General features: G+C 41.4%; 1 protein-coding gene across 1 annotated transcript in view; it reads left to right on the top strand.

Annotated features, from left to right (window-relative positions):
• Window positions 1-24,271, top strand: part of LOC139552808 (relaxin receptor 2-like) — a 206,635-nt gene extending 182,364 nt beyond the window's left edge. Inside the window, 2 exon segments of the mRNA XM_071364858.1 lie at window positions 19,953-20,029; window positions 20,031-24,271. Coding sequence (XP_071220959.1) covers window positions 19,953-20,029; window positions 20,031-20,229 — 276 coding nt within the window. The 3' untranslated portion in view covers window positions 20,230-24,271.
• Window positions 24,272-25,983: the final 1,712 nt, after the last annotated feature.

The raw sequence follows: 25,983 nt of genomic DNA, 5'->3' as shown, positions 1-25,983 counted from the left end.
CGATATTTTTTAAGTACTGGACAGCTTTATGTCATCAAATGGACTTGGTGGTCAAGATGTGTTGGTATTTGTACTGATGGAGCAAAAGCCATGACAGGGAGACATAGTGGAGTGGTAACGCGCGTGCAAGCAGTTGCTCCCGACGCCAATTGGGTACACTGCAGCATCCACCGAGAGGCTCTTGCTGCCAAGCGAATGCCTGACTGCTTGAAAGATGTTTTGGACACTACAGTGAAAACTTAGTATTTTCTGCATTATGCAATGATATGGTCAGCGACCATGTAACGCTTTTACAACATACAGAAGTGCAAAGTATTGGCAAGTTTTTTTTAAATTGAGAGACGAGCTTAAAGTTTTCTTTACTGACCATCATTTCCACTTGTTTGACTGCTTTGCATGAGGACGAGTTTCTCACACGACTGGCCTATCTGGGTGATGTTTTTTCTCGCCTGAATGATCTGAATCTAGGATTACAGGTACTCCGCAACTATTTTAAATGTGCAGGACAAAACTGAGGCTATGATTAAGAAGTTGGAGCTCTTTTCTGGGACAACACACAGGTCTTTCCATCATTGTATGATTTTTTTTGTATGCAAATGAACTCAAGCTTACGGACAATGTCAAATGTGATATAGCGAATCACCTGAGTGAGTTGAGTGCGCAATTACGCAGGTACTTTCCCGAAACGGATGACACGAACTGGATTCGTTATCCCTTTCATGCCCTGCCTCCAGTCCACTTACCGATATCTGTACAAGAGAGCCTCATTGAAATTGCAACAAGCGGTTCTGTGAAAATGTAATTTAATCACTGCCAGATTTCTGGATAGGGCTGCGCTCAATGTCTTTCCTTGGCAAATCGCGCTGTTAAGACACTGATGCCCTTTGCAACTACGTACCTATGTGAGAGTGGATTCTCGGCCCTCACTAGCATGAAAAAACAAAGTACAGGCACAGACTGTGTGTGGATAATGATTTAAGACTGAGACTCTCTTCAATACAACCCAATATTGCACGGTTGTATGGTTCAAGCACACCCTTCTCATTAACCTGTGGTGAGTTATTCACAATTTTTGATCAACAAATAAGGTTTTATATGTAAGATGGCTAAATAAAGAGCAAAATTTGTGATTATTATTATATTATTATTTGTGCCCTGGTACTATAAGAGCTCTTTGTCACTTCCCACGAGCCGGGTTGTGACAAAACTCACACTCATTCTTATGTTTAATAAATGTATCGTATAGTGTGTGTTTGTGTGTGTGTGTGTGGCAGGCTTACAATGATGGCAAAAAACAACATTTGAGAGTGCACTGACCCTGGTGCTAGAGGGGGTACAGCTGGAGGTTGAATGGTGGAAGGGGTACGGGACTATAACAAATTTGGGAACCACTGCTCTACATGCAATACCCCATAATGACAAAGCAAAAACAGGTTTTTAGAACTTGAAAACACAGAAATATCACATTTGCATAAGTATTTACTCAGTACTTTGTTGAAGCACCTTTGGCAGCGATTACAACCTCGAGTCTTCTTGGGTATGATGCTACAAGCTTGGCACACCTGTATTTGGGGAGTTTCTCTCATTCTTCTCTGCAGATCCTCAAGCTCTGTCAGGTTGAATGGGGAGAGTCACTCCAGAGATGTTCAATCGGGTTCAAGTCCGGGCTCTGGATGGGCCACTCAAGGACATTCAGAGACTTGTCCCAAAGCCACGCCTGCGTTGTCTTGGCTGTGTGCTTATGGTCGTTGTCCTACTGGAAGGTGAACCTTTGCCCCAGTCTGAGGTCCTGAGTGCTCTGGAGCAGGTTTTCATCAAGAATCTCACTATACTTTGCTCTGTTCATCTTTCCCTTGATCCTGATTAGTCTCCCAGTCACTGCGGCTGAAAAACATCCCCACAGCAGGATGCCACCACCATGCGTCACCGTAGGGATGGTGCCAGGTTTCATCCAGACGTGACACTTGGCATTCAAGCCAAAGAGTTCAATCTTGGTTTCATCAGACCAGAGAATCTTGTTTCTCATGGTCTGAGAGTCTTTAGATGCCTTTTGGGAAACTCCAAGTGGGGTTGCGCTTTTTACTGAGGAGTGGCTTCCGTCTGGCCACTCTACCATAAAGGCCTGATTGGTGGAGTGCTGCAGAGATGGTTGTCCTTCTGGAAGGTTCTCCCATCTCCACAGTGGAACTCTGGAGCTCTAGGAAGAGTATAGGTGCTTCCAAACGTCTTCCATTTAAGAAAGATGGAGGCCACTGTGTTCTTGGGGACCTTCAATGCTGCAGAAATGTTTTGGTACCCTTCCCTAGATCTGTGCCTTGACACAATCCTGTCTCGGAGCTCTACAGACAATTCCTTCGACCTCATGGCTTGGTTTTTGCTCTGACATGCACTGTCAACTGTGGGACTTTAAATGGACAGGTGTGTGCCTTTCCAAATCATGTTCCACCACAGGTGGACTCTGATCAAGTTGTAGAAACATAGATGATCAATGGAAACAGGATGCACCTGAGCTCAATTTCAAATCTCATAGCAAAGGGTCTGAATACTTATGTAAATCAGGTATTTCTGTCTTTATTTTTTTATACATTTGCAAACATTTCTAGAAACATGTTTTTGCTTTGTCATTATGGGGTGATTTTGTGTAGATTGATGAGGATTTTTTTTTATTTAATCCATTTTAAAGTAAGGCTGTAACATAACAAAATGTGTAAAAAGTCAAGCGGTCTGAATACTTTCTGAATGCACTGTACACTGTATATACTGTATATGTGTATACAGTACCAATCAAAAGTTTGATCACACCTACTCTTTCCAGGGTTTTTCTTTACATTGTAGAATAATAGTGGAGACATAACTATGAAATAACACATATGGAACCATGAAGTAACCTAAAAAGGTGTTAAACAAATCTAATTATATGTTATATTTGAGATTCTTCAAAGTAGCCACCCTTTGCCTTGATGACAGCTTTGCACACTCTTGGCATTCTCTCAACCAGCTTCATGAGGTTGTCACCTGGAATGCATTTCAATTAACATGTGTGCCTTGTTAAAAGTTAATTTGTGGAATTTATTTCCTTCTTAATGTGTTTGAGCCAATCACTTGTGTTGTGACAAGGTAGGGGTGATATACAGAAGATAGACCTATTTTGTAAAAGACCAAGTCAATATTATGGCAGGAACAGCTCAAATAAGCAAAGAGAAATGACAGTCCATTATTTTAAGACATGACGGTCAGTAAATCCGGAAGATTTCAAGTACTTTGAAAGTTTCTTCAAGTGCAGTCTCAAAAACCATCAAGCGCTGTGATAACTGGCTCCCATGAGGACCTCCACAGGAAATGAAGACCCAGAGTTACCTCTGCTGCAGAGGATAAGTTCATTAGAGTTAACTGCACCTCAGATTGCAGCCCAAATAAATGCTTCACAGAGTTCAAGTAACAGAACACATCTCAACATCAACTGTTCAGAGGGGAATGCATGAATCAGGCCTTCATGGTACAATTGCTGCAAAGGAACCACTACTAAAGGACAGCAATAATAAAAAGAGACTTGCTTGTGCCAAGAAAAAGAAACACAAGCAATGGACATTAGACCAGTGGAAATCTGTCCTTTAGTCTGATGAGTACAAATTTGAGATTTTTGGTTCCAACTGCTGTGTCTTTGTGAGACACAGAGTAGGTGAACGGATGATCCCCGCATATGTGGTTCCCACCGGGAAGCATGGCGGAGGAGGTGTGATGGTGTAAGGGTGCTTACACTGTCTGTGATTTTTTTAGAATTCAAGGCACACTTAACCAGCATGTCTACCACAGCATTCTGCAGCAATACGCCATCCCATCTGGTTTGCGCTTAGTGGTACTATCATTCTTTTTTCAACAGGACATTGACCCAAAACACACCTCCAAGCTGTGTAAGGGCAATTTGACCAAGAAGGAGAGTGATGGAGTTTTCCATCAGATGACCTGGCCTCCACAATCACCCAACCTCAACCCAATTGAGATGGTTTGGGATGACTTGGACCGCAGAGTGAAGGAAAAGCAGCCAACAAGTGCTCGGCATATGTGGGAACTCCTTCAAGACTGTTGGAAAAGCATTCCTCATGAAGCTGGTTGAGAGAAGGCCAACTGTCCTCTAGGCAAAGCTGTCAAAGCTCTGTGTCTCACCTGCATTGCTTGCTGTTTGGGGTTTTAGGCTGGGTTTCTGTACAGCACTTCGAGATATTAGCTGATGTACGAAGGGCTATATAAAATAAACTTGATTTGATTTGATCTAGGCAAAGGGTGGGTACTTTGAAGAATCTCAAATATAAAATATATTTTCATTTGTTTAACACTTTTTTGGTTACTTCATGATTACATATGTGTTAATTCATAGTTCTGATGTTTTCACTATTATTCTACAATGTATAAAATTGTAAAAATAAAGAACAAGCCATGAATGAGTAGGTGTGTCCAAACTTTTGACTGGTACTGTATATTGTATAACTATTTGTATTTTGCCTTTATTAACAGTTTTTCTCAATAATAAATGTTTTACAATATTGTCTATTTTCATGGCGATGTTCACATGACACAGAACTAACTCAGTGGCCTAATGCAAAACATTTAAAATACATTTTCAATATGTAGTTGCCTTCTCAAAACATAAATACATTCATCTAAACGAAATGATAAGTCAAAATTGCCATTACATTAATAATCAAAAGAACACGACTTACTGAAAAAAGACTAGCACAGACATACTTTAGTCTAAGCGGACAAAACAGAAAGTTAATCTGTCTTTTAAAAGTCCCAGTGGATCAACTGATTTTCTTTGCAGTCACGACATCATGATGATGCAGCTATAGAAAGGTGCAGAATTATGGGTAATTACTCTCCTTTTATGCATTTTTTTTTTACCATAACAATTTCATACACAATTAAATCAAGTATTATTCCTGATTTTAAAAAGAAAATGGAAAACGAAGTACATTGTGTGCGAAGTTCATTCACTGTTATCATCACAATTCAATGTCATGTATTCATCCACAGCACATCAGTGGATGAGGGATGATGACGAGGGAGGACAATATTTTTTGGCCTTATTTCTATTACAGCATATTGGATGACTTTCATTCATATTCCATTCAACCAGCTCAATGTAACATCCATAGGTTTAGGCTACCACATGATACTCAAATGTTCCCTACAACCATCATGAGGTTACTACAACCTACCATATGAATGGAAGTTTACAATGTACACCACCGTTCAAAAGTTTGGGGTCTGTCACGGTCGTGTGGAGAGACGGACCAAGGCGCAGCGGGATATGAATACATCTTCTCTTTATTTTAATGATGAAGATGAACACGACACGAAACACTTTACCAACTAACAAAACAACAAAACGACCGTGAAGCTACAAACGTTGTGCACATACATACAGGCTACAAACGTTAAACATAGACAATTACCCACAAACATCTAAAGCCTATGGCTCCCTTAAATATGGCTCCCAATCAGAGACAACTATAACCGGCTGTCTCTGATTGAGAACCAAATCAGGCAGCCATAGACTTTTCTAAACACCTACACTCAACCATAGACTTATCTAGACACATCCACTCAACACAAACCCATACACTCTAACAAATCCCCCTAGACACTACAAACCACCCAAGACAATACAAAAACACAAACCTAACCCCATGTCACACCCTGACCTAACTAAAATAATAAAGAAAACAAAGAATACTAAGGCCAGGGCGTGACAGGGTCACTTAGAAATGTCCTTGTTCTTGAAAGAAACGACTTTTCTGTCCATTAAAATAACATCAAATTGATCAGAAATACAGTGTAGACATTGTTAACGATCTAATGTTAAATAGTGTTGAAGTAATATGGCTACAGGTTCATCTGCCTCACCTAAAGCCCATTCTTGTGGGAAGCTGCTATAGACCACCAAGTGCTAACAGTCAGTATCTGGATAATGTGTGAAATGCTTGATAATGTATGTGATATCAACAGAGAGGTTGATATGGTATATTTTCTGGTATGGTATATTTTCTGGGTGATTTAAATATTGACTGGCTATCATCAAGCTGCCCACTCAGGAAAAAACTTCAAACTGTAACCAGTGCCTGCAACCTGGATCAGGTTGTCAGTCAACCTATCAGGGTAGTTACAAACAGCACAGGCATTAAATCCTCAACATGTATTGATCACATCTTTACTAATGCTGCAGATATTTGCTTTAAAGCAGTATCCAAATCCATAGGATGTAGTGATCACAATATAATAGCCATATCTAGGAAAACCAAAGTTCCAAAGGCTGAACCTAATATAGTGTGTAAGAGGTCATACAATAAGTTTTGTAGTGATTCATATGTTGATGATGTAAAGAATATTTGATGGTCCGTGGTGTGTAATGAGGATCAACCAGATGCTGCTCTAGATGCATTTATGAAACTACTTATTTCAGTTACTAATAAGAATGCGCCCATTAAGAAAATGACTGTAAAAACTGCTATATCCCCTTGGATTGATTAGGAATTGAAAAATTGTATGGTTGAGAGGGATGAGGCAAAAGGTATGGCAATTAAGTCTGGCAGCCCAAGTGATTTGTCAAACTTACTGCAAATTAATAAATCATGTGACTAACCTAAATAAATAAAAAATTATAACATTTATGAAACAAAGATAACTTATATAAAGAATGATAGTAGAAAGCATTGGGGCACCTTAAATTACATTTTGGGGAAAAAATATAACTCGGCTCCTTCATTCATTGAATCAGATGTCTCATTCGTCACCAAGCCCACTGATATCGCAAACTACTTTAATGCCTTTTTCATTGGCAAGATAAGCAAACTTAAGTATGACATCAACAAACACTGACACTACACATCCAAGTATATCGGACCAAATTATGAAAGACAAGCATTGTGCTTTTGAATTCCGTAAAGTCAGTTTGGAAGAGGTGAAAAAATTATTCTTGTCTATCAACAATGACAAGCCCCCGGGGTCTGACAATCTGGATGGAAAATTACTGAGGATAATAGCAAACTATTTCCACTCCTATCTGCCACATCTTCAATTTAAGCCTACTAGAAAGCGTGTGCCCTCAGGCCTGAAGGGAAGCTGAAGTCATTCCGCTACCCAAGAATAGTAAAGCCCCCTTTACTGGCTCAAATAGCTGACCAATCAGCCTGTTACCAACCCTTAGTAAACTTCTGGAAAAATTGTGTTTGACCAGATACAATGCTATTTCACAGTAAACAAATTGACAACAGAATTTCAGCACGCTTATAGGGAAGGACACTAAACAAGCACAGCACTGTATGTAAGTCTTATTACATACAGCCGGGAAGAACTATTGAATATAAGAGAAACGTCAACTTACCAACATTATGACCAGGAATATGACTTTCCCAAAGCGGATCCTCTGTTTGGACCACCACCCAGGACAATGGATCGGATCCCTGTAGGCGACCCAAAACAACAGCGCCGCAGATGGGGCAGACAGAGCGGTCTTCTGGTCAGGCTCCGTAGACAGGCACATCGCTCACCGCTCCCGAGTATACTACTCGCCAATGTCCAGTCTCTTGACAAGGTAGATGAAATTCGAGCAAGGGTTGCCTTCCAGAGAGACAACAGAGATTGTAAAATTCTCTGTTTCACGGAAACATGGCTCACTCGGGATACATTATCATAGTCGGTACAGCCACCCGGTTTCTTCACGCATCGCGCCGACAGAAACAAACATCTCTCTGGTAAGAAGAAGGGCGGGGGTTTATGCCTTATGATTAACGAGTCGTGGTGTGATCATAACAACATACAGGAACTCAAGTCCTTTTGTTCACCTGACCTAGAATTCCTTACAGTCAAATGCCGACCGCATTATCTACCAAGAGAATTCTCTTCAATTATAATCACAGCCGTGTATACCCCCCCCCCCCCCCCCAAGCAGACACCTCGACGGCCCTGAAAGAACTTCATTGGACTCTATGTAAACTCGGAACCACATGTCCTGAGGCTGCATTTATTGTAGCTGGGGATTTTAACAAAGCTAATCTGAAAACAAGGCTCACTAAATTTTATCAGCTTATCGAATGCGTGACCTGGACTGACAGCATTCTGGATCATTGCTACTCTAACTTCCGCGACGCATACAAAGCCATCCCTCGCCTTCCTTTCGGCAAATCTGACCACGACTCCATTTTGTTGCTCCCAGCCTATAGACAGAAACTAAAACAGGAAACGCCCGTGCTCAGGTCTGTTCAACACTGGTCCGATCAGATTCCACGCTTCAAGATTGCTTCGATGTGGACTGGGATATGTTCCGGATAGCCTCAAACAACAACATTGATGTATACGCTGATTCGGTGAGCAAGTTTATTAGCAAGTGCATAAGTGATGTTGTACCCACAGTGACTATTAAAGCGTTCCCCAACCAGAAACCATGGATTGATGGCAGCATTCGCGCAAAACTGAAAGTGCGAACCACTGCTTTTAATCATGGCAAGGTGACAGGAAACATGACCGAATACAAACAGTGTAGATATTCCCTCCAAGGCAATCAAACAAGCTAAACGTCAGCATAGGGACAAAGTAGAGTCGCAATTCAATGGATCAGACACGAGACGTATGTGGCAGGGTCTACAGTCAATCACAGATTACAAAAAGAAAACCAGCCCCGTCACGGACACCGACGTCTTGCTCCCAGATAGACTAAACAACTTCTTTGCTCGCTTTGAGGACAATGCAGTGCCACTGTCACGGCCCGCTTCCAAAACCTGCGGGCTCTCCTTCACTGCAGCCAACGTGAGTAAAACATTTAAACGTGTTAACCCTCGCAAGGCTGCCGGCCCAGACGGCATCCCTAGCCGCGTCCTCAGAGCATGCGCAGACCAGCTGGCTGGTGTGTTTACGGACATATTCAATTAATCCCTATCTCAGTCTGCTGTTCCCACATGTTTCAAGAGGGCTACCATTGTTCCTGTTCCCAAGAAAGCTAAGGTAACTGAGCTAAACAACTATCGCTCGATGTACTCACTTCCGTCATCATGAAGTGCTTTGAGAGACTAGTCAAGGATCATATCACCTCCACCCTACCTGACACCCTAGACCGACTCCAATTTGCTTACCGCCCCAATAGGTCCACAGACGATGCAATCGCAACCACACTACACACTGCCCTAACCCATCTGGAGAAGAGGAATACCTATGTTCATCGATCACAGCTCAGCATTTAACACCATAGTACCCTCCAAACTCGTCATTAAGCTCGAGACCCTGCGTCTTGACCCCGCCCTGTGCAACTGGGTCCTGGACTTTCTGACGGTCCGCCCCCAGGTGGTGAGGATAGGAAACAACATCTCCACCCCGCTGATCCTCAACACTGCGGCCCCACAAGGGTGCATTCTCAGCCCTCTCCTGTACTCCCTGTTCACCCATGACTGCGTGGCCATGCACGCCTCCAACACAATCATCAAGTTTGCAGACGACACTACAGTGGTAGGCTTGATTACCCCACAACGACGAGACGGCCTACAGGGAGGAGGTGAGGGCCCTCGGAGTGTGGTGTCAGGAAAATAACCTCATACTCAACGTCAACAAAACAAAGGAGATAATCGTGAACTTCAGGAAACAGCAGAGGGAGCACCCCCCTATCCACATCGACGGGACAGTAGTGGAGAAGGTGGAAAGATTTAAGTTCCTCGGCGTACACATCACGGACAAACTGAAATGGTCCACCCACACAGATACCGTACCTCAGGAGAAATTTGGCTTGTCACCGAAAACACTCACAAACTTTTACAGATGCACAATCGAGAGCATCCTGTCGGGCTGTATTACCGCCTGGTACGGCAACTGCTCCGCCCACACCGTAAGGCTCTCCAGAGGGTAGTGAGGTCTGCATCACCGGGGGCAAACTACCTGCCCTCCAGGACACCTACACCACCCGATGTCACTGGAAGGCCAAAAAGATCATCAAGGACAACAACCACCCGAGCCACTGCCTGTTCACCCCGCTATCATCCAGAAGGTGAGGTCAGTACAGGTGCATCAAAGCTGGGACCGAGAGACTGAAAAACAGCTTCTATCTCAAGGTCATCAGACTGCTAAACAGCCATCACTAACATTGAGTGGCTGCTGCCAACATACTGACTCAAATCTCTAGCCACTTTAATAATACAAAATTGAATGTAATATATGTATCACTACTCACTTTAAACAATGACACTTTATATAATGTTTACATACCCTACATTACTCATCTCATATGTATATACTGTACTCTATACCATCTACTGCATCTTGCCTATGCCGCACGGCAATCGCTCATCCATATATTTATATGTACAGTTGAAGTCGGAAGTTTACATTCCCCCTTAGCCAAATACATTTAATCTTAGTTTTTCACAATTCCTGACATTTAATCCTAGTAAAAATTCCCTGTCTTAGGTCAGTTAGGATCACCACTTTATTTTAAGAATCTGAAATGTTAGACTAATAGTAGAGTGATTTATTTCAGCTTTTATTTCTTTCATCACATTCCCAATGGGTCAGAAGTTTACATACACTCAATTAGTATTTGGTAGCATTGCCTTTAAATTGTTTAACTTGGGTCAAACGTTTCGGGTAGCCTTCCACAAGCTTCCCACAATAATAATTTTGGCCCATTCTTCCTGACAGAGCTGGTGTAACTGAGTCAGGGTTGTAGGCCTCCTTGCTCACACACGCTTTTTCAGTTCTGCCCACAAATGTTCTATAGGATTGAGTTCAGGGCTTTGTGATGGCCACTCCAATACCTTGACTTTGTTGTCCTTAAGCCATTTTGCCACAACTTTGGAAGTATGCTTGGGGTCATTGTCCATTTGGAAGATCCATTTGCGACCAAGCTTTAACTTCCTGACTGATGTCTTGAGATGTTGCTTCAATATATCCACATCATTTTCCTTCTCATGATGCCATCTATTTTGTGAGCTGCAGCAAAGCAACCCCACAAAATAATGCTGCCACCCCCATGCTTCACGGTTGGGATGGTGTTCTTCAGCTTGCAAGCCTCCCCCTTTTTCCTCAAAACATAACGATGGTTATTATGGCCAAACAGTTCTATATTTGTTTCATCAGACCAGAGAACATTTCTCCGAAAAGTAAGATCTTTGTCCCCATGTGCAGTTGCAAACTATAGTCTGGCCTTTTTATGGCGGTTTTGGAGCTTGCTGAGCGGCCTTTCAGGTTATTTCGACATAGGACTCATTTTACTGTGGATATAGATACTTTTGTACCTGTTTCCTCCAGCATCTTCACACTGTCCTTTTGCTGTTGTTCTGGGATTGATTTTCACTTTTCGCACCAAAGTACGTTCATCTCTAGGAGACAGAAAGCGTCTCCTTCCTGAGCGGTATGACGGCTGCGTGGTCCCATGGTGTTTATACTTGCATACTATTATTTGTACAGATGAACGTGGTACCTTCAGGCGTTTGGAAATTGCTCCCAAGGATGAACCAGACTTGTGGAGGTCCTGGCTGATTTCTTTTGATTTTCCCATGATGTCAAGCAAAGAGGCACTGAGTTTGAAGGTAGGCCATGAAATACATCCACAGGTACACCTCCAAATGACTCAAATTATGTAAATTAGCCTATCAGAAGCTTCTAAAGCCATGACATCATTTTCTGGAATTGTCCAAGCTGTTTAAAGGCACAGTCAACTTAGTGTATGTAAACCTCTGACCCACTGGAATTGTGATACAGTGAATTGTAAGTAAAATAATCTGTCGTTAAACAATTGTTGGAAAAATGACTTGTGTCATGCACAAAGTAGATGTCCTAACCGACGTCCCAAAACTATAGTTTGTTAACTTCTTGCCGCACGGATCCCTTTAGCGGGATCATTTTCGTAAACAACCGCTGAATTGCAGAGCACCAAATTCAAAAATATTACTAAAAATATTTATAATCATGAAATCACAAGTGAAATATACCAAAACACAGTTTAGCTTGTTGTTAATCCACCTATCTTGTCAGATTTTGAAAATATGCTTTACAGCAAAAGCAATCCAAGCGTTTGTGAGTTTATCAATCACTAGACAAAACACTAAGAACAGCTAGCCTCAAATTAGCTTGGTCACGAAAGTCAGAAAAGCAATAAAATTAATCGCTTACCTTTGATAATCTTCGGATGTTTGCACTCACGAGACTCCAAGTTACACAATAAATGTTATTTTTGTTCGATAAACATTAGTTTTATAACCAAAAACCGCCATTTGGTTTGCGCGTTATGTTCAGAAAACCACAAGCTCGTTCCGGTCCTGAAAGGCAGACGAAAATTCCAAAAAGTATCCGTAATGTTCGTAGAAACATGTCAAACGTTTTTTATAATCAATCCTCAGGTTGTTTTTAACATACATAATCCATAATATTTCAACCGGACGGTAACCTATTCAATACTACAGAGAAAGAGAATGTCGAGCTACATCTGTCGCCTGCAAAATCAGTTCTGTTATACTCACAGACAATATTTTGACAGTTTTGGAAACATTAGAGTGTTTTCTATCCTAATCTGTCAATTATATGTATATTCTAGCATCTGCATCTGAGAAATAGTCTGTTTACCTTGGGAACGTTATTTTTCCAAACATAAAAATTCTGCCCCCTAGCTGAAAGAGGTTAACAAGAAATGTGTGGAGTGGTTGAAAAACGAGTTTTAATGACTCCAACCTAAGTGTATGTAAACTTCCGACTTCAACTGTACATATTCTTATTCATTCCTTTACTTTTGTGTCTTTAAGGTAGTTGTTGTGAAATTGTTAGATTACTTGTTAGATATTACTGCATGGTCGAAACTACAAGCACAAGCATTTTGCTACACTTGCATTAACATCTGCTAACCATGTGTATGTTAGCAGATACCATGTGTATCTGCTAACCAATAGAATTTGATTTGAATTAAAATAAAATGACTGATTATTGGCTAAGAGAAATTGATGATAAAATTATTGTGGGGGCTGTCTTGTTAGACTTCAGAGCAGCTTTTGACATTATCGATCATACTCTGCAGCTGGAAAAACGTATGTCTTATGGCTTTACACCCCCTGCTATAATGTGGATCAAGAGTTGCCTGTCTCAACAAAACACATAATGTGTTCTATAATGGAAGCCTCAAATATAATCCAGTTAGAATCAGGAATTCCCCAGGGTAGCTGTTTAGGCCCCTTGCTTTTTTCAATGTTTACTAACGACATGCCACTGACTTTGAGTAAAGTCAGGGGGTCTATGTATGCGGATGACTCAACACTATACACGTCAGCTACTACAGTGACTGAAATGACTGCAACGCTCAGCAAAGAGCTGCAGTTAGTTTCAGAATGGATGGTAAGGAATAAGTTAGGACTAAATATTTATAAAACTAAAAGCTCTGTATTTGGAACAAAACACTCACTGTCGCACCTTGACTACTGTTCAGTCGTGTGGTCAAGTGCCACAAAAAAGGACTTAGGAAAATTGCAATTGGCTCAGAACAGGGCAGCACGGCTGGCCCTTGGATGTACACAGAGAGCTAATATTAATAATATGCATGTCAATCTCTCCTGGCTGAAAGTGGAGGAGAGATTGACTTCATTACTACTTTTATTTCTGAGAGGTATTGACATGTGTAATTCACCGAGCTGTCTGTCTAAACTACTGGCACACAGCTCGGACACCCATGAGCTCTCTTCACAGTCCCTAAGTCCAGAACAGACTATGGGAGGCACACAGTACTACATAGCGCCATGAGTACATGGAACTCTATTCCATATCAAGTAACTGACGCAAGCAGTAAAATTAGATTTTAAAAAACACCTTATGGAACAGCGGGGACTGTGAAGCAACACAAACATGCACGCACACACACGATAACATACGCACTATACATACACATGGATTCAGTACTGTATATATGTGGTATTGGTGGAGTAGGTGCCTGGTGGCACACAGTGTGTTGTGAAATCTGTGAATGTATTGTAATGTTTAAAAAAATTATAAACTGCCTTAATTTTGCTAGACCCCAGGAAGAGTAGCTGCTGCTTTGGCGGCAGCTAATGGGAATCCACAATAAAAACAATGTGAATGACTATTGTAGCTGGAAACGGTTGATTTTGAATGGAATATCTACATAGGCGTACAGTGGCCCATTATCAGCAACTATCACTCCTGTGTTCCAATGGCACATTGTGTTAGTTAATCCAAGTTTATCATTTAAAAGGCTAATTGATCATTAGAAAACGCTTGTGCAAGTATGTTAGTGCAGCTGAAAACTGTTGTTCTGATTAAAGAAGCAATAAAACTGGCCTTCTTTAGACTAGTTGAGTATCTCGTGCATCAGCATTTGTGGGTTCGATTACAGTATCAAAATGGCCAGAAACAAAGAACTTTCTTCTGAAACTCGTCAGTCTATTCTTGTTCTGAGAAATGAAGGCTATTCCATGCGAGAAATTGCCAAGAAACTGAAGCTCTCGTACAACGCTGTGTACTACTTCCTTCACAAACTGGCTCTAACCAGAATAGAATGAGGAGTGGGAGGCCCCGGTGCACAACTGAGCAAGAGGACAAGTACATTAGAGTGTCTAGTTTGAGAAACAGACGCCTCACAAGTCCTCAACTGGCAGCTTCATTAAATAGTACCCGCAAAACACCAGTCTCAACGTCAACAGTGAAGAGGCGACCCCGGGATGCTGGCCTTCTAGGCAGAGTTGCAAAGAAAAAGCCATATCTCTGTCCAGAGTCTGTGTTCTTTTGCTCATCTTAATCTTTTCATTTTCTTGGCCAGTCTGTGATGGTTGCTGATAATGGGCCTCTGTACGCCTATGTAGATTTTCCATAAAAAATCTGCCGTTTCCAGCTACAATAGTCAATTACAACTTAAAAAATGTCTATACTGTATTTCTGATCAATTTGATGTTATTTTAATAGACAAAAAATGTGCTTTTCTTTCAAAAACAAGGACATTTCTAAGTGAGCCCAAACTTTTGAACGGTAGTGTAGGTACACAGGTTGAGAGAACTTTGAGTAATCAAAGTGACAGACAGTAACACATTCAATACCGCTTTGCATACTCTTGCCTGCATCTAGCTGATCTAGGGTGTAATCATTAGTCCAGAAGTTGCAAATGAGAGTTTTATTGGACAAATTCAGGTATGTTTCTCCCCATTTTGTTCTGTTTTCTTTCATTAAAAGACGTTTTTCAACAAAATCGGCAGAATTAATATACCCCTGATCACACGCAAACACAGTTCACTTTCATAGCAGCCATATAAAAACAGCATGATAATTTCACTTTGCTCTTTGTATATATAATTCCTTCTCCCTTTTCCCTTCACTTGTGGACTTCAGTGCACAACACATCAGCTGTCTGTGACCAGGCGAAAAACCTTTCCAAGCCAAACCTTCATATTATGACCGCTAACCGCTACACACAGCCTACATCGTTGTCACGTCATAGTCAACATAGCTACTAGAACTAATGAGTTAGTAAACCTGCTATGAGGTTGCTACAACCTAGCCTACAAATGAAAGTTTACAACGTAGGTGCTTAGGTCGAGAGAAAAAAAAATTGTGATCAAGGTGACATTCAATATCGCCTTGCACACTCTTGCCTGCATCTAGCCGATCTAGGGTGTAATCATTAGTCCAACAGTTGCATTTCTTTCTGTTTAAGAAAGGTTTTTCAACATAATCGGCGGAATGAATTCACAGCTCATTTTCCACAAACACAGCTCACTTTCATAGCAGCCACATACAAACAGCATAATCACTTTGCTCGTTGTATCTTCGCGCTGTTCTCTAAAGCCACTAAAATCATTCAGTACAGTGTAGTCAGCAAGAAGTTTAGCAGCAACACCGGCAGGCACCGGTGGCAATAAATGTCTAAAACCAAAAGCTTACCTTGACTTGGAAGACTTCCAGTGTTGGATAACCATAGCCAGCTAGCTAACATAGCATCACTCACTATTTGAGCCGAGTGTTTGAGTAGGCTAAACTAGCTAGCTGCATTTGCTAGCTAAGGAAGTGAAAAGTGGAGAAAACAAACATACAAAGAAATATAGCTAGCTTTCTTTCTCTCTCACTTCTCTTTCATTTTGTAAGAACTGAATTTGTTCAAAACTGTTCAACTATTGTCTTTCTCTCTCTTTGAGTCAACTACTCACCACATTTTATGCACTGCAGTGCTAGCTAGCTGTAGCTTATGCTTTCAGTACTAGATTCATTCTCTGATCCTTTGATTGGGTGGACAACATGTCAGTTGTTTTATTTCATCTTTATTTATTTAACTAGGCAAGTCAGTTAAGAACAAATTCTTATTTACAATGACGGCCTACCAAAAGGCAAAAGGCCTCCTGCGGGGGAAAAACACACATCACGACAAGAGAGACCACATAAAGAGTACAACAACATAGCAAGGCAGCAACACATGACAACACAGCATGGTAGCAACACAACATGGCAGCAGCACAACTTGGTAGCAGCGCAAAAAGTGGTACAAACATTATTGTGCACAGACGAGAGTTACTATTGGACAAATTCAGGTATATTTATCCCCATTTCGTAAACGAGTCATTTTGCATCACACCTGTGGTATATTGTCTAAGTAAGGGCAAGAAGGTAGAGACAACAATACATCACGCAAAGCAGTCACAACTGTCAGTAAGAGTGTCCACGACTATGTCTTTGAATGAAGAGCAAGAGCTCTGAAGTTGTCATAATTACTGTGTAAGTCAATGGAAGGGGCTGAGAACCAGGGCCAAAAATTAACATCCGCCACCTGCCAAATGAGGGTAGATTTTGGCATAAGATGTTTATTGTTGGCGGGTGGTCAGGGCTCCACAGTGCGAGCATTTCACTCGCATTTATGAATAAGTATGATCACATTTATAGTAAAATAAATGCTGCAGTTTGGAAAGTATTTATGCAACACTGCCTGGCTGGGGGCTGTGCGAACATAAAGAGCTGAGTGAAAGATTCATTTTTAGAAGCTCTGCGCACATGCATAAAAGTTGGTCTAAATTACTTGAAACAAAAGTCTACTGAAGTGAGACTTTGTCCTTCAGTTTCTTGGCTATTTACATTGTTTTGCTCACAAGCTAGGTTGTTTTTCTATTTTTGAGTTCCAACTGCTAGGGAAGAGAAGACAATGCTTCCACTAGTCAGACTCAACCCTACAGCCAGAAACATGACTCGAGTTGCATTACCACGGTAACCTCCCGCCTGTAAAGGGGCAGACTCAACCCTACAGCCAGAAACATGACTCGAGTTGCGTTACCACGGTAACCTCCCGCCTGTAAAGGGGCAGACTCAACCCTACAGCCAGGAACATGACTCGAGTTGCGTTACCACGGTAACCTCCCGCCTGTAAAGGGGCAGACTCAACCCTACAGCCAGAAACATGACTCGAGTTGCGTTACCACGGTAACCTCCCGCCTGTAAAGGGGCAGACTCAACCCTACAGCCAGAAACATGACTCGAGTTGCGTTTCCACGGTAACCTCCCACCTGTAAAGGGGCAGACTCAACCCTACAGCCAGAAACATGACTCGAGTTGCGTTTCCACGGTAACCTCCCGCCTGTAAAGGGGCAGACTCAACCCTACAGCCAGAAACATGACTCGAGTTGCGTTTCCACGGTAACCTCCCGCCTGTAAAGGGGCAGACTCAACCCTACAGCCAGAAACATGACTCGAGTTGCGTTTCCACGGTAACCTCCCGCCTGTAAAGGGGCAGACTCAACCCTACAGCCAGAAACATGACTCGAGTTGCGTTACCACGGTAACCTCCCGCCTGTAAAGGGGCAGACTCAACCCTACAGCCAGAAACATGACTCGAGTTGCGTTACCACGGTAACCTCCCGCCTGTAAAGGGGCAGACTCAACGCTACAGCCAGAAACATGACTCGAGTTGCGTTACCACGGTAACCTCCCGCCTGTAAAGGGGCAGACTCAACCCTACAGCCAGAAACATGACTCGAGTTGCGTTACCACGGTAACCTCCCGCCTGTAAAGGGGCAGACTCAACCCTACAGCCAGAAACATGACTCGAGTTGCGTTACCACGGTAACCTCCCGCCTGTAAAGGGGCAGACTCAACCCTACAGGCAGAAACATGACTCCAGTTGTGTTACCATGGTGACCTCCCGCCTGTAAAGGGGCAGGAGAAAATTCTTGTCTCATCTGTAATATTTTGGTTAAGACTCAGGTCACAAATGTTTTTATTAAACAATATACCACATTACTTCTCACTAGTAATACATGTATTGTTTTAGAAACATTTAAAAAATCATGCTCATCTATTTTTGTTTAGTGTAATTGGTTGTTGTTGTAATTTTAGATGTAAAAAAAAATATTTTGGCCGGTAAGAAATCTGGTGGATTTTTAAGTCTGAAACTATCTGTCCTCTGGCTACACCATGGTGCTACCCTACAGAGTGCTGTTGAGGCTACTATAGACCTTCATTACAAAACAGTGTTTTAATCAATTATTTGGTGACTTTAATATATTTAGTATAGTTTTATCTAAAAATGATAACTTTTTTTATGTTTCACTATGAAATTCACTGAGGCGGATGGTCCTCCCCTTCCTTCTCAATCCACTACAATACATAGGCTGGTCTGCTCTGTAGGTTTGTAGATTTTCCATTGGCAAGCACGAACACAATCCCCAATACAAATAAGGAATAGTGAATACAGTGGAGGAACCCAACTGAATGTATAGGACGAAATCCCCATCAAAGCAAAGCTCTATAATGGAATGTCACAATGTTGGAGATGACAACTTGTCTTAGAAGTACTTAAAAGTAACTCAACTTCATTCTCTGCATCTCTGCATGTCCCCGATGTTGTAAAGAATCATAGAAATTGCCTAGATCTTTCCCTATATTCTACCTGGTTTACTACTGATAAAACCATGTGCAGTAGTATTGACTGATTGCTGGAAGCAGGGGACATATTGCAACTTTTTCTCTGCGGTTAAAACCAATGCTTTGATATTCCGTAAACAAAACACTTTACAGTGAATTTTTTTTATTCATTGATGACAATTGTATTTAAAGTTCTTAAGATATGAAATCCAGGTACAAAACAAGAAAATTATCAGACAATCTGCAAATGTATTTGAGCATTTTATGAAAAGTTTTTGTTGGCTATAGGTACTGTTAGGTTCTAGATTTCTGGTACAAACTCCAGGCGTACACCAAAAAAAGCTCAAACTAGACTTATTACACTCGACTGAATGCTTCAGCGGAGAACATACATTCAGGACAGTGTCCATTTATATTATTATATTATAATTTAACCTTTATTTAACTAGGCAAGTCAGTTAAGAACAAATTCTTATTTACAATGATGGCCTACCGGGGAACAGTGGGTTGTTCAGGGGCAGAACGACAGATTTTGACCTTGACCTTGACCTTTGCCTTTCGGTTACTGGCCCAACGCTCTATCCACTAGGCTACCTGCCGCCTTATACCCTGAGCTCTCACCCCCTCCTTTCCACAAAGATGTGTTTCGGTACTTTTCCATCACCCAGTATTTCCTCCGAGCATATCGCAGGTCTTCTCATCAGTCAGAAGAGGCCTTGAGTTATAAGGAGTACGCATTGCTACAATCCACTGCAGTCCACTACATAATTACACTTCTCATACACAAAGAGCTTAAAATCAAACACTTCTTTCAATCTCTAAGGATATATAAAAACCATCTATTCATACTAGGAGTATAGAATTATATAAAAAAGTAAAGATGCAAAACAGCCATGTACAATCTATCAGCCCTAACCCATAACATGATTATTACTGCAAATTATACAGACAGTATGTTTAACCACGGAAAAAAACTGCAACCAGGTAAGTCATTGAGAACACGTTCTCTTTTACAATAACGACCTGAGAATTTATATGAAATTATTTATTTATTTCTTCTGTCATCGGTTTAACAATAACAGGTGGAGGTGCTACTGTGTCGCTGGCAGAGGCGGTCGGCCATGAAGAAGAACAGGAAGAGCCTGACCTCCTCTACCATACATGGAGGCCTCACGGAATACATCCTATCCCCCCCCAGTCTACCTACTGATATGGACCCTCGCTATGGGTGAGGGAAGGAGGGAGAGATACTACCACCCCCTTCATATCTGCCCAGATTTTCATTGGATCCTGACTGTGGGTAGAAAGGGGGAGAGTGGAGAAAAGAGGAAGAACAGTATTTATTTTACCACCCCTTGAATCCCGCTGACTGAGATATGAAGGCATCTCTCCGCCTGGAGAAGGAGAGGAGATATTTGACCGATCTATTGCTCCTCTCTCCACACCACCCTGCAGCTCCAGCCAGAGGACTAGAGGACTACTGCTTAATGAACCATTCATTTAATACCATTAAGACCAGGGCTGCCCTGGAGAGGGCCGTTTCAGACTATTACTGCTGCAAATTGATTGCTCTTTAGGGACAATATTGATTTGTGCTCAAAGCTCCAAGCTCTTCACTGTACAGTATGGGAGAAATTCACCTCACCCACCTCATCCACTACAGTACTTACTATTTTGCAGGGTTGGGGCCAATTCGAATTGAAGGTAGTCAATTCAGGAAGTGATTTGAATTTGAACTTCAATAAATGGAAAAACTTTAGAAATAAATAGCTTTTACTTATAGTTTCTTGAGAAGCAATTTAAAATTGATGGTATTTTTCGATGCCTTCAATTCGAATTGACCCCAACCATGCTATGTAGCACCGATAAATGCTGGGACTGGGAGGATGTAGGACCTGTTTACATATGGACTCCTTATCAACAAACCTCTTCGTTTGTTTGTTTGTTTGTACATAAACAACTGAACTGTGTGTTTCTTTAATAATCTAGCTCCCTTGGTTGTGTGTGTCACAAATGGCCCTTTGTTCCCTTTGTAGTGCACGTCTTTTGACCATGTTGGGACGTGGACTTTCTTCTTTGTGGAGTCTGTTATTCTAACATGAAGAGAAGACTCTTACCTGTGGTCAGATGTCTGTGTACTGTACATGCCCACTGGGCACAAACTGGTTGAATCGATGTTTTTTTTCAACATAATTTGTCAACGTATTGTGATGTGGAATCTACGTGTAAAATACATTGAATTTGCAGAAAGTCATCAACTGTTGTTTTAAGGTGGAATTTCAACCACATGATTATGTCATCATTGTAACACATTTTCAACATAGACAAACCTTGTATAAAATATGTTAAATTTCTACCTTTGAAACAATGTCAGATCTTTAACGTTATATTCACTAGCAGAAAGAAAAGCAATGGGACGGGCAGCACCTCCTACTGGAGAGTTGGTCTATCTACAGCACCTCCTACTGGAGAGTTGGTCTATCTACAGCACCTCCTACTGGAGAGTTGGTCTATCTACAGCACCTCCTACTGGAGAGTTGATCTATCTACAGCGCCTCCTACTGGAGAGTTGATCTGTCTACAGCACCTCCTACTATAGAGTTGATCCATCTACAGCACCTCCTACTAGAAAGTTGGTCTATCTACAGCACCTCCTACTAGAGAGTTGGTCTATCTACAGCACCTCCTACTGGAGAGTTGATGTATCTACAGCACCTCCTACTGGAGAGTTGGTCTATCTACAGCACCTCCTACTAGAGAGTTGATCTATCTACAGCGCCTCCTACTAGAGAGTTGATCCATCTACAGCACCTCCTACTAGAAAGTTGGTCTATCTACAGCACCTCCTACTAGAGAGTTGGTCTATCTACAGCACCTCCTACTGGAGAGTTGGTCTATCTACAGCACCTCCTACTAGAGAGTTGGTCTATCTACAGCACCTCCTACTAGAGAGTTGGTCTATCTACAGCACCTCCTACTAGAGAGTTGGTCTATCTACAGCACCTCCTACTGGAGAGTTGGTCTATCTACAGCACCTCCTACTAGAGAGTTGGTCTATCTACAGCCCATTCCTACTGGAGAGTTGATCCATCTACAGCACCTCCTACTAGAGAGTTGGTCTATCTACAGCACCTCCTACTAGAGAGTTGGTCTATCTACAGCACCACCTACTAGAGAGTTGGTCTATCTACAGCACCTCCTACTGGAGAGTTGGTCTATCTACAGCACCTCCTACTAGAGAGTTGGTCTATCTACAGCACCTCCTACTAGAGAGTTGATCCATCTACAGCACCTCCTACTAGAGAGTTGGTCTATCTACAGCACCTCCTACTAGAGAGTTGGTCTATCTACAGCACCTCCTACTAGAGAGTTGGTCTATCTACAGCACCACCTACTAGAGAGTTGGTCTATCTACAGCACCTCCTACTAGAGAGTTGGTCTATCTACAGCACCTCCTACTGGAGAGTTGATCTATACAGCACCTCCTACTGGAGAGTTGATTTATCTACAGCACCTCCTACTGGAAAGTTGATGTATCTACAGCTATCCATTCGGTCTCCCATCCAGCTTTGATATTTGTTACAAACTATTACCAATGTGCTGTCTTGAGAATCAGGGGCGCAACTTTGGTTTTAGAAGTGGGGGGGGGGCATAATTATTATATATATATATTTTGGGGGGGAAATCCAGACGGATAAACACTCCAAACAGCCTACCCGACCGCTTGGAGGCGTCCGCGTGGTCCTAAAGCACAACGCAGCCTCGTTTTGTATCACATTCCAATGATAAAATTGTCCAGGACAAAAATGCAATTTCAGACCGTGGGGGGGCCATGTCCCGAAAGTTGCTCCCCTGGTGAGAATGATTGAGAGATCTCCAATTAAATACAAAATACATTCACTGTTGCTATGGAAGTCATTTCAAAGGGTAGGTTTAACAGAGCAAATTAAACACTGTAGAACGATACTTTATAAAGTCATACATCATCAATGAGACTATTTAGGCCTATATAGTATTTGCAAAGTTCCAGGTGGAACCCTTTTGGGTTCCTTGTAGAACCCTTTCCTGAAGAGTTCTACCTGAAACGAAAAAGGGTTCTACCTGAAACCAAAAAGGGTTCTACCTGAAACCAAAAAGGGTTCTACCTGAAGCCAAAAAGGGTTCTCCTATGGGAACAGCAGCATAACCGTTTTGGAACCCTTTTTTCTAAGAGTGTAGGGTTTCAAGCTTTGGTTGATTTCAAATGTAATTTAAAAGTTCATAAGGAATATATTGGATTCACGTCTCCATCTCAACCAAAAATCTAAGTTAAAGAATATTACTTTATTAAAAATGTGTTTGATTTAGTCCTATTCTTTAACTTAGATTTTTGGTTGAGATGGAGGCGTGAATCCAAAACTGGAATTAAAACCAAACGAATGCCCAGATTCAATCAGATCGAGCGTTAACCATCGTTGGCCGACATCCCCATAGCAGATGTTTTGCCGGTGTTGGAGCTGTATCTACAGTATGAGCTGACACATACTGTAGGTGAGTGGCTGCTTTTGTGTGTCACAAACCACTCCCTTCCTTAGAAGTATTAAGTGTAGGCTGTATCAATGTTAGAAATAACTCGCAAGTATCAAACTGTTGATGTCAAACCAATGAGCCATTCACAGTTTCACTGTACCGGCCGTGTGTACTTAGACTTGCATGGCTTAATCTTTGAGACAAGCATATGTTAGGCTAATGCATGTTTAAATGTTCATTTGGATGAGAGGATTTATAGCCTATCAGTCTAATTCAAGTTTTTGAACTTGTAACGAAGGCTGTGTTGGATTTGTCGGTTTATAGTCGGGTGTGGTTTCATTGCATGCAGTGTCTATGATAAGGTAAGGCAACGAGCCACTTGTGGATTTGACAGCTCTAACGCAGTTCCACCTCCGACACCTCCATTTAACAACCACTATGTGGATGTTATTGAATCCATCCCTTAGTAAGTGGCACAGATTAAACTATCCAAGAAGAAGATAATCTCCTTCAAATGTGGATATTTGGTCATGTTTTCAACCAAACAGAATTCAATATGACTTTTGTAAAACAGTAAATATCCTAAAGTGAAGGTTATTTTACAAACTAATGTACACATCCATGGCCATATTTTGAGGTTACTGTAGCTTTAAATGTCTTATATAATCAAAGCATGCATGTTCAAGATAGCGTGCAAAGGTCGCAGGTCTGTGGAGATCTACACAATTGCTGTAATAATCTGTGCAGAATCTTGAACAGCATTGATTACTTGCAACATGTACTTTTAATGTAATCTCAACTGCAATCTAGTTATTTTGGTTCTGCTTCAAGATAAAGCACGGTGAAAACACATGACATTGTTGTATAAATAAACAACATATCTGGCATTGTATTCCCATTTGAACTTTGTTGTGTTTTTGTTTTTTTTATGGCTGAAAGCGCAGTGGTAACACATTTAGGTGACAACTAAACCAAAATTCAGACAGTGTTTTCAATTGGATTTGGTTGTGCTTTTATTTTGGTTAAAAGCATAGTGATAACACATTGCGAATTCAACAAACTTCTGGCTGTCTTTTTGAGTGGATAAATATAGGTTGTAAGCTCATTGATCAACGCCTCAACAAAATATTACCCAATTGTTGACGTTGATGTGGTGTGCCCAGTGAGCATTCACCTGTATCTCACCTGTCCACACTGTAACCTTACCTTGCTATGTAGAGTATATATAGGTATTTACCTCTCACTTGACATGAGACTAGCCTTATCCAAGCCAGAACAGCCAACAGGACAGGAGCCTATCCCATGCTTCTGTAACATGAGGCAGCTTCAATACAAGTACACCCCCATTGGACAGGACGTGAATCAACTGCAGGGCCTGCACATACTTACATGTATATTACTGGGGTCTGTATATAGTCATGGGAAACTTTCCATACTGTACATATTTGTCCATAGTAGAAGTGGTCAGAAAGACACTTTTTGGACCTGAATTCCAAACCCATTCAGTAGATAGAGGTGCTTAAAGTTGAACCATTTTGCATACCCTGCCATTCCATGTCTTCATCACTGGAAAATATTTAGATTTGATGTCATTTAAAAGCTTACCAACAATTATCTATTATCTAAAAACACATTTGCATGTGTTGTAGCTTAGACCCTATTTCACATAATCTGAGGTGTTTGTTTTGTGCCCACCGTCGGTTGAGACAACGTGCTCTTGAATACAGGGTGGGTGTCATTTCAGTCATAGAAATAGAATTCCTAGAATGGACCTATCCCTTCAGACCACTGCAATGCAGCCGGTACACCATTGAAATTTAAATTGAAAATAGATTTGAACTTCTAATTACTACCACAAAGATGACCGCTGGTCCACCTACCGTTAAACGTCAAATTAAAGATGCACCATGTAGAAATCGCTCTGCCGTTTCCTGGTTGCTAAACTTCTAATAGTTTGCATAATTTCAGTTTATGCGACATAACAAGCAAGTTTAGTGTAGAGAATCATTGTACCATCTAAACTGCTATGAGATATATTTTCTATAAAAATATTGTATTTTCAGATGTTTGAAGCTGGTGTACAAAAACGAAAGTAAAAGACGCAAAAACTAAATTTAAGAATGGGAAGCATAGAAATATCACACGTAGAGCGCACATAAAACAGATCTACCGCTTCTTAGATTTGCGTTCAATGAGAATGACTGATCTATAACACACATTTCTATGTGAATTTGGTCAGGTTGGCCAGAGTGCTACATATTGCAGCTTTAAATGGTATATATTCCCAATTCAAGTCAACATTCCCGGATGTGTGGTCTTTCAACCATCTATATGGTACCATTTGAAAGTAAAAAGGTCCATTTTAATCCATTGTAGTATTCTCAAAACATGACACCCACCCTGTATTCAAGAGCATGCTGTGTCTCAACTGATGGCTGGCACAACACAAAAACCTCCCTTAAAGGCCTAGTGCATCAAAAACGTGATTTCCCTGTGTTTTATTTAAGTGATAATGCCAACAAAGCCGGTGTTTGGAGGATCTATTGGCACGGCAAACTGTGGGGTTTGTTGAGGGCCAGCAAACCGTGTCAGTGTATCCTTCAA

Source organism: Salvelinus alpinus, chromosome 24, assembly GCF_045679555.1.
Source record: "Salvelinus alpinus chromosome 24, SLU_Salpinus.1, whole genome shotgun sequence".
Classification (NCBI taxonomy): Eukaryota; Metazoa; Chordata; class Actinopteri; order Salmoniformes; family Salmonidae; genus Salvelinus; species Salvelinus alpinus.
Note: the sequence above shows the minus strand (reverse complement) of the source record. Positions and strands in the feature narration are given on the sequence as shown.